Source organism: Garra rufa, chromosome 16, assembly GCF_049309525.1.
Source record: "Garra rufa chromosome 16, GarRuf1.0, whole genome shotgun sequence".
NCBI classification, from domain to species: domain Eukaryota; kingdom Metazoa; phylum Chordata; class Actinopteri; order Cypriniformes; family Cyprinidae; genus Garra; species Garra rufa.
Genome location: NC_133376.1, coordinates 39800301 through 39809964, shown reverse-complemented (window position 1 = coordinate 39809964; position 9664 = coordinate 39800301). Strand labels below are relative to the sequence as shown.

General features: G+C 33.2%; 2 protein-coding genes across 2 annotated transcripts in view; one reads left to right on the top strand and one right to left on the bottom strand.

Moving 5' to 3' along the window:
• kif3a (kinesin family member 3A) overlaps nt 1–5976 on the top strand; it is a 28791-nt gene extending 22815 nt beyond the window's left edge. Inside the window, exons 11-15 of the mRNA XM_073820238.1 lie at nt 4–78; nt 3247–3300; nt 3401–3469; nt 3565–3692; nt 5347–5976. Coding sequence (XP_073676339.1) covers nt 4–78; nt 3247–3300; nt 3401–3469; nt 3565–3692; nt 5347–5395 — 375 coding nt within the window. The 3' untranslated portion in view covers nt 5396–5976. The remainder of the gene's footprint in view (nt 1–3; nt 79–3246; nt 3301–3400; nt 3470–3564; nt 3693–5346) is intronic.
• Nucleotides 5977–6214: 238 nt separating this feature from the next.
• On the bottom strand, nt 6215–8120 carry il4 (interleukin 4). Its single transcript, XM_073820237.1, has 4 exons — nt 7989–8120; nt 7848–7895; nt 7660–7758; nt 6215–6334 (listed from the first exon to the last, which is right to left on the bottom strand). Exons 1-4 carry the CDS (start codon nt 8118–8120, stop codon nt 6215–6217), a joined length of 399 nt encoding a protein of 132 aa, XP_073676338.1.
• Nucleotides 8121–9664: the final 1544 nt, after the last annotated feature.

Genomic DNA, 9664 nt, shown 5'->3' with positions numbered 1-9664 from the left:
GAAAACATCCGGCAGCTGAGCAGAGAGCTGCGTCTTCAGATGCTCATTATTGATAACTTCATTCCTCAGGAATATCAGGTCTATATTCATGCTCATGCACTTCGGGTCAAAACTTTGGACAAACCTCTTCATTCTTTAATGTTGGCCTGTTTAAGAATAACAGTGAAGGAATCAAATAATACCTACAGAGGTACAGGAATTTTATATAACCTGTCTAGTGATCACAATATGCTGTTGTTGATAAAGATCTCTTACTTCAGCTTTATTAAACCACCCTTTTCTAGATCACAGGAAATGTCAAATCTATATGGCGAGAACTTGGTCTGACATGTGCATAATATATGATTGCGTAATAATTCCACTCCTTTGAGAAAATGGTTTTATTCTGTGGAAATTTTATTAATCAAGTTAATCTAAATTTAGAGATCTTAGGAGAAAATTGTATATTCCTAGGAAGTCTTAAATATCTTATTTAGTTTCTACTTTGTGCTCTGGAAGGTTTCTGTCGGCCTTAAACTGGTGTTAATTTGCACTTCCACAAATTCTTAGAGTAGAAAGTCTTGAATTCATAAATTTCTGCCATAACGTCTTTTTGTTTTTTAAAACAAATACAGTTGAGGTCAAAAGTTTACATCCCTCTTTCAGAATCTGCAAAATGTTATTATTTTACCAAAATAAGTGGGATCATATAAATCGCATGGTATTGTTTATTTAGTACTGACCTGAATAAGACTTCTTATCTTATATTGTTTTGCTCCAAGTAAATGCAACTTGATTTATAAATCTTTAGACATTTGCATTGCAAAACAATGCAAAAATACTGAGGAAGAACATGTTTTTGCATGTGATCATGCAAAGATAAAAAAAAAAGATCAAAGATACAGTACGAGTTATTTCCATATTATAATGGTTGGTAGCAGAGCTATTTATATAAAAGCAATTAAGCTTGCTAAATTAATTAAGTATTGATTAGAACTTATATTTTAAAACTTTGAACTTTCTTCCAGGATATTTACATTAAGAGAACATGTTTTTGTAAATTTTTTTGACGTTTACATTTTCTTTTCTTGGTCTTAAAAGGTCTTTAAAAAATAATCTTACGTTTACATTCATTTAACCTGCAGAAACCCTGTTTTAATAACCAAAGTATTGTTTCTCGTTTCTCCTGCACTAACACAGCAGGATGCAGCACTTGCATAAATAAGCGTGCAAATCATTTTTTGCTTTTCCCTCTTGTCAGGATTTGATTAGTCTGATATTTTTGCTGATAATATAAAGTGTGAAATGCTGCACTTGCACAATAAAGGGCGAACATGTCAAAACTGAGCTGGCAAATTAACTGTACAGAAAGTCTTAAAGAGATAGTTCATCCCAAAAATGAATCTTCCATATCATTTAATCTCTTGATGTCATTCCAAACCCATGTAACTGACTTTGATCTGAATTTCGCTTAATATTAATCTCAGCATTTCAGTTGAAAACGTGCAAATGACATCTTTTCTGGTTATGTTGTGTATAAGAGATGCTTTAAGAGAGAGATCTTTATGAGATACTCTTAATACAAAATAATTAAATATTAAATGTTACATTTAATACAACATACTAATACAAAAATATAGTATTGTGTTCATTAAATCTAGGGTCATTTCACATTTCTTCTCTGCTTTATGAGTTTAGAGTATTGTTCTGGCAGCATTCTTTAATTTTTGTCAGAAAAACACCCATTTTGTGCTCCTCTGAAGCTAAAACGTTGCACTGATGGTGCTGTGGAGAAAAAAAAATATTTTTATTTAAAAAAATATTTACGTAGCTAATTCTCTAAAGTTGTAAAACTGATGTTGCTTCAACCTATATTGTGTTATTTCCACTGTTCATCCCGTATCCCTGTGCTAAACCTTAGGTAAATCAGTTGTTAGTTAACTTTAGCTTAGTTAAGTAGAGCTTAGTTTAGTCAGTCATTTAAACAAGCATTGCTGTTCAATTTGGTAATACTAGTGGGACAGCAAGAACTCATAGTAGTTACAACAAGTTAGGCTTAAGTCAAGCTTAGTTAAGTCAGTCATTCAGACAGACGAGCGTTGCTGTTTAATTTTGTGATGCTAGTGATGCAAAAAGACATGATAGTAGTTACTATAAATTAATATTAATTAAGTCAAGCTTATTTAAGACAGTCATAAGTCAAGTTTACTTAAGTCAGTCATTCAGACAAGCATTGCTGTTCAATTAGATGATACTAGTGGGACAGCAAGAACTCAGTAGTTACAACAAGTTAGGCGTAAGTTAAGCTTAGTTAAGTCAGTCATTCAGACGAGCGTTGCTGTTCAATTTGGTGATACTAGTGGGACAGCAAGAACTCATAGTAGTTACAACAAGTTAGGCTTAAGTCAAGCTGAGTTAAGTCAGTCGTTCAGATGAGCATTGCTGTTCAATTTGGTGATACTAGTGGGGCAGAAAGACTTGATAGTAGTTGCTATTAGTTAAGCTTAAGTAAGTCAAGCTTAGTTAAGTCAGTCATAAGTCAAGCTTTAAGTTTGTCGTTCAGACGAGCGTTGCTGTTCAATTTGGTGATACTAGTGGGACAGCAAGAACTCATAGTAGTTACAACAAGTTAGGCTTAAGTCAAGCTGAGTTAAGTCAGTCATAAGTCAAGCTTAGTTAAGTCAGTCGTTCAGACGAACATTGCTGTTCAATTTAATGATACTAGTGAGGCAAAAAGACATGATAGTAGTTACAATACTTTAAGCTTAATTAAGTCAAGTTTAGTTAAGTCAGTCATAAGTCAAGCTTAGTTAAGTCAGTCGTTCAGATGAGCATTGCTGTTCAATTTGGTGATACTAGTGAGGCAAAAAGACATGATAGTAGTTACAATAAGTTAAGCTTAAGTAAGTCAAGCTTAGTTAAGTCAGTCATAAGTCAAGCTTAGTTAAGTCAGTCGTTCAGACGAGCATTGCTGTTCAATTTGGTGATACTAGTGAGGCAAAAAGACATGATAGTTACAATAAGTTAATCTTAAGTAAGTCAAGCTTAGTTAAGTCAGTCATAAGTCAAGCTTAGTTAAGTCAGTCGTTCAGACGAGCATTGCTGTTCAATTTGGTGATACTAGTGAGGCAAAAAGACATGATAGTAGTTACAATAAGTTAATCTTAAGTAAATCAAGCTTAGTTAAGTCAGTCGTAAGTCAAGCTGAGTTAGGTCAGTTGTTCAGACAAACGTTGCTGACATCTTTTCTGGTTATGTTGTGTATAGGAGATGATTGAGAACTATGTGCACTGGAACGAGGACATTGGCGAATGGCAGCTGGTGAGCTTCTTTAACACATTTCATTCTGCACAGATCTGGTGTGATGTTTGGACACAATGAAAATCTATTATACAGCTGATCTGTGTGTTATTTTGTTTAGAAATGTGTGGCCTACACTGGCAACAACATGAGAAAACAGACCCCCGTGTCGGACAAGAAAGAAAAAGATGTAAGTGTTCATTCAGATCTAATGAGGAACACGTGATGCATGCTGCTCCCTTTTCATGTTTAACTTTTGCCCTCTGTCCCTCTTTTGTCATTCAGCCGTTTGAAGTTGACCTGTCTCATGTGTATCTGGCCTACACTGAAGAGAGCATGAGACAGTCTTTAATGAAACTAGAAAGGCCTCGGACATCAAAAAGTGGAAAGTCCAGGCCTAAAACCGGTCGTAGGTGAGATGTGATGCTTTGTTTTATTTTTGGATTTTCTGATATACGCCTTTGCACACACAAAGGCATTTGACTCTTACAGCTAGTTACATTTTTACTGATTTATCAGTTTAGTTTCTTTTATGATGCATTAATTAGTGGTATGATTTTATATGTTGTTTACAGATGTAGTCTGTGATTGCTAAAAGCATATTATAAGCATATATCACAATATTCTGTTCATAATTATATATTATGATATACATACACTGCCGCTCAAAGGTTTGAGATTTTATTTTTTAAAGAAGTGTCTTGTGCTCATCAAGGCTGTGTTTATTTGATCAAAAATATGGGAATATTAATATTAAAATATGAAAATATGGGAATAAAAATATTAAAGTTGAATTTTCAACATCATTACTCCAGTCTTCAGTGTCACATGATCCTTCAAAAATCATTTTAATATGCTGATTTATTATCAGTGCTGGAAACAGTGCTGTAATATCATTTTGCAATATTACAGGTTTTTCTGTATTTTTGATCAAATGAGTACAGCCTTGATGAGCACGAGACTTCTTTAAAAAAACATTACAAGCCTTACTGATCTCAAACTTTTGAGTGGCAGTGTATATTTTTAGAAAAGTAATTAAATAATTTTTCATAAATTTTTTTCATTAATTATTTAATTCTTATTGGAGTTGAACATTAGTGATTCAGAGTCACAATTGTGCACAATTAAACTTTTTTTTTTTATTTATTTATTTAAAAAAAATTTCTACACTACACTACAGACTGGAGTCTGAAAGTTTTCATAAAAATTTTTATTTTTGAAGTCTCTCTTGCTCATCAAGGCTGCGTTTATTTGATTAAAAACAGTAATATTATGAAATACTATTGTAAATTATAAATTTTAAATGTAAATATTGAAATATCAGTTTTCTTTGTAAATATATTTAAAAAAAAAAAAAATTGCTGTGATGCAAACCTGAATTTTCAGCATCATTACTCGCTGATCAGAAGTATTTTGGATTATTATCAATGTTGAAATTAATTGTGCCACTTAATATTTTTCTGAAAAAAAAAATAAAAAATAAATACACTACCAGTCAAAAGTCTGGACATACTTGACTTAATGTTTAATTTATATCTTTTGGTTTTTACTTTTTAGTCAAATATTAATTATATTTAAAAAACAATACAATCTATTTTTATTTGATTTGATTTGATTTCATTCGATTTTCAAATACAAATTGTGCCAAGGAATGATTCTAAGTTTGTTTTCAAGAAAAACTGAAGTTTTGGGAAAAAAACAAATGTTTTTCTTAAAAACAAACTGAGAATCATTCCTTGGTGCAATTTATATTTAAAAATAAAATAAAATAAAAAATAATAATCAATAATATTATTATTTTCAATAATAATAATTAATATTTGACAAAAAAATTTTGAAGTCAAGTGTGTCCAAACTTTTGACTGGTAGTGTATATTTGTAGGGTTATGTGATGAATTGAAAGTTTAAAAGAAAGAACTTAAAACTAAAAGCTTTTGTAACATTATAAATGTTTTTACGTTTAATGTCACGTTTGAGCCATTTCAACTTCTTTCAATCATCTAAATTACACATACGCCTTTATTTGCATGTCTGAATGTCTCTTTTTCCCCAATTGCATTGTTCCAGGAAACGTTCCTCCAAACCAGAGGCTGCGATTGAATCCCTGCTGCAGTGAGCCTTTTGTCTGACGAAGACTACCATATTTTGTGCATTTTCAAGGCCAGTCCAGTATATGTCTTAGGAAATGCTGATTCTTGTGATGTTAAGGCACTTTGACGTAAGTGTAGATGAAAACAAATCATGTGTTAATGTGCAGGAACTCCAGAGCTGCTCCAAAGCTGGGTTTAGATAAGGATGGTTTGCTGTAAAAATGTCTGCTAACGATAGCACTCCAAAAGGCACATTTCACCTTTAACAAAAACACTGTTACTGTATATTCTGCTTTACACTGATGGCTGGGATGATGAGCTTGCCGTCAGGGAATATGCTATTGAGAAACGAATCTAATCTTAATGTTTTATACAATTGGCAGCGTGCAATTGCTTTAGCTCAATGTACACAAGCTATGCTACTTCATGTTTTTTTTTATAGTGAGAATGTGCATGCCATGTTTCCCTGGCTGTTGTGCCATTAGCTCAGTTTACTCTAATTGTAATGTATTTCCATTGTGCACTGTAGTACCATTAGTCTTATGTAAAAATGTTTACATTTTACGTTTTTTTTCCCCCCTGTACTCCTCTTTAAATTATTAAATTATTTTACAAGGAAAAAAGTAGAGTTGTTTTTAATTTAATAATTATTTCAAATTCCAAAAACAACATCAAACCAAAAAAATCACTTCAGAATAGTTTTATTCATAAATACAATAAATATATAAATATGAGCTTTATGACATTCTCTTAATACAAAATAATTTAATATTAATGTTACATTTAATACAACATACTAATACAAAAATATAGTATTGTGTTCATAAGCAGTAAATCTAGGGTCATTATACATTTCTTCTCTGCCTAATGAGTTTAGAGTATTGTTCTTTGCAGCATTCTTTGATTTTTGTCAGAAAAACAACCATTTTGTGCTCCTCTGAAGCTGAAACATTGCACTGATGGTGCTGTGGAGGAAAAAAAAACACATTTAAATGTTAGATTACATCGAACCTCATTCTTTAAGCAGTGTAAAATCAGTCTAGTAAATCTACAGCTGTAGACGTAGCTAATTCTCTAAAGTCAAAAACTATAGTGTTATTTTCACTGCTCAGCCCGTACAACAGGTTAAGCTTAATTAAGTCAGGCTTAGTTAAGTCAGTGTTAAGTCCATCTTAGTAAAGTTAGTTGTCCAGACAAGAATTTCTATTCAATCTGGTGATACTAGTGGGGCAGAAAGAACTGATAGTAGTTAAAAATAAGTTAAGCTTAATTAAGTCAGGGTTAGTTAAGTCAGTCGTAACTCCAGCTTAGTAAAGTTAGTTGTCCAAACAAGCATTGCTGTTCAGTTTGGTAATACTATCAGGGCAGAAAGAACTGATAGTAATTACAATAAATTAAGCTTCATTAAGTAAATCACAAGTCAAGCTTAGTTAAGTCAGTCAGTCAGACAGACAAGTGTTGCTGTTCAATTTGGTGATACTAGTGGGGTGAAAAGAACAGATAGTAGTTACAATAAGTTAAGCTTAATTAAGTCAGGATTTAAGTCAGTTAAGTCCAGCTTAGTTAAGTTAGTCATTCAGACAAGCATTGCTGTTCAATTTGGTGATACTAGTGGGGTGAAAAGAACTGGGGGGTGTTCCATAAAACAAGTTTACCAAATAAGTCAGGCTTATTTCAGTTAGTCTGACTTATTTTGAGCCAAATCAAGTGACAATAAGTCAGACTAACTAAAATAAGCCTGGCTTATTTGGTAAATTTGTTTTATGGAACACCCCTCTGATAGTAGTTACAATAAGTTAAGCTTAATTAAGTCAGGCTTTAAGTCAGTTGTAAGTCCAGCTTAGTTAAGTTAGTCATTCAGACAAGCATTGCTGTTCAATTTGGTGATACTAGTGGGGTGAAAAGAACTGATAGTAGTTACAATAAGTTAAGCTTAATTAAGTCAAACTAAGTTAAGTCAGTCATAAGTCGAGCTTAGTTAAATCAGTCATTCAGACAAGCGTTGTTGTTCAATTTGGTGATACTAGTGGGGCACAAAGAGCTGATAGTAGTTACAATAAGTTAAGCTTAATTAAGTCAGGCTTTAGTAGTTACAGTAGTTTGACTATTGTTTATTCCTTGGAAAAATGTAAATGGCATTTGATAATTTCTGTAGAGTAAGAATTATGTTGATATTATCTGCACATAGTATTGGTTTGTGCACAAAATGATACTGTGATAATATATAGACACAGTAGGATAATCATGTTCATAATCTAATTCAATACATGAATATTGTAAGATGACTTACCCCTGAATAATTTGCATAGGCAAAGAGTCGTCTTTTTAGCATGGTGTGGCTTAGATGCTTGTTGGGCATAATCATTGCTGCTTGGCACAGGTGTTTCTCCTGTAAAACAATATGCAATTAATGAGAACAATGAAATCAAGTATCAGAAAAGTATGTTCTCAAATACTGTGATGTAAAATTTAACTTACTGAGCAGCCTGCTGCTGGAAATACATCTCTTACAAATTGGCTGAGATTCTGTGGAAGAAATTTGAAGGTTGTTAGAGTAAGAAAAAAAAAACACTGTTTGGCTATTCAGAACCAGATGAAATAATCTTTTTCACTTCTTACCGACGTTGAACTTTGTTCCAGGATCTGGTCCACATTATCCATGATTTCCATTAGGAGACGTTTATCCGCTGCGTGCTTACTCGATGCAGTAACAGCTATGATTGTCAGCAACAAAAGCATGAAAGTCCTCATGTTGGTCGTATTGAGTCCTCCTGAGGTGAGCAGATGCTGAGATGGTCTTCATAGCTTCAGCACTGATGAGTCTTCTTATAGTGCTGACAGAGGAAGTGACATCCTCCACTACCTTGATTCTCTTGATTACACGTCAAAGAAAAAAATCCCGAAATGCTTACACACCCCCGCTAATAGATTTCAGAGAATTGCAATAATGTTGAGAATCCCCTTAAAAATGGAGGAGAGACTATTAGTGCTATTAGAGCTCACTGCTTGAGCTCACAAACACCAGGCATTACTTGGAGTAATAAAAATAATAATATTAATAATACTAAAATGTAAAGCCTCTGAAGGGGATCACCCTGACTGGCTATTTATTAGTCATTCGTCTTAAATTAGACATTAATTCAGTTCAGTGTTGTAGCAACAGATTCCATTGATGCAACACTGACTTTCTCAGATTATTGTCATTCAGCCTCATCATCTGTTGGTTTCTGAAGTAACCGTTTGCCACATCCCTTTGACCTTCTTTTTTTAAAGCGGCCAGACAGAAGACGTACGGTGATGTAAGTGAACCAATGAGGCTTATTTTCTCACGTCCTCTGAAGACACCACACGACCGCAACCGATGATTGCTTTATCAAGCTGTGCCACAGCATCGCTTGTCAGCACCTTTATCTAGGTCGGATTTAGCATTTTGGGAAATCAATTTCGTTTTGGTGATGCCGTTCATTAATAAGGGTGCTTTCAGGTCAATTGGGACACTTCTTTTTTGCCATTTGAGGTGACTGTGCAAAAACAAAAATGTCTACATTTACCCTAAATATGAACAAAAAGCAATATCAAGAACAGTGGGGATGCATTGTTATTGCTGTTGTTGTTGTTATTACTAGATTGTTACCATGCCATGAAAAAGGGAACTTGGAGAACCTCTTCAATCCTAAAAAGTTTGTGTAAGACTATTTTAAGATTTAAATGGGTTTTAGTCATTTGAAATAAACCTAAAGGGAGAGCTAGGTTATGGTAATGCTGTTATTGTTTACTTAAAAATTGTTTTCTTAAATTGAAATAAATCTGAATATATATTAAGCATAAATATTAGCTAATAAATAAATAACATAAAAATAAATTAAATGAATATACAGTCAAGCCTGAAATTATTCATACCCCTGACTTAAAGTTACTTTTATTTAACCAGCATTTTTTTTTTTTTTTTTTTTTTGTTGTCCGGAAATGACACAGGCTTCTCCCAAAAGATAAGACGATGTACAAGAGGCATCATTGTGGAAAAAAATATTTAGCTTTTATTTACATTTGAACAAAAAGTGGCATGTCCAAAATTATTCATACCCTTTGCAAACTGTCACAGTCTATGGGAAAATCCAAAGTTCTATACCATTCCAAATAGTCCAAGCTGTTCTAAAGCATCCTAATTACCCTGATTCATTGGGAACAGCTGTTTTAATCAACTCAACAGGTGAAAAACAGAAGCTCTCTGCTGTTGGTCAGGCAGTCTGCAGAGGAACTTGGCCTTGGGCATCAGTGGACATTTCAGCACGACA

Excerpts from the sequence above, each read along its gene's own strand:
- il4 (XM_073820237.1), bottom strand. The coding sequence starts at position 8,120 with ATGAGGACTTTCATGCTTTTGTTGCTGACAATCATAGCTGTTACTGCA. Across the intron at positions 7,896-7,988 it reads TGGAACAAAGTTCAACGTCG|AATCTCAGCCAATTTGTAAG; the intron begins GTAAGAAGTGAA and ends TTTCTTCCACAG. Across the intron at positions 7,759-7,847 it reads TTCCAGCAGCAGGCTGCTCA|GAGAAACACCTGTGCCAAGC; the intron begins GTAAGTTAAATT and ends ATTGTTTTACAG.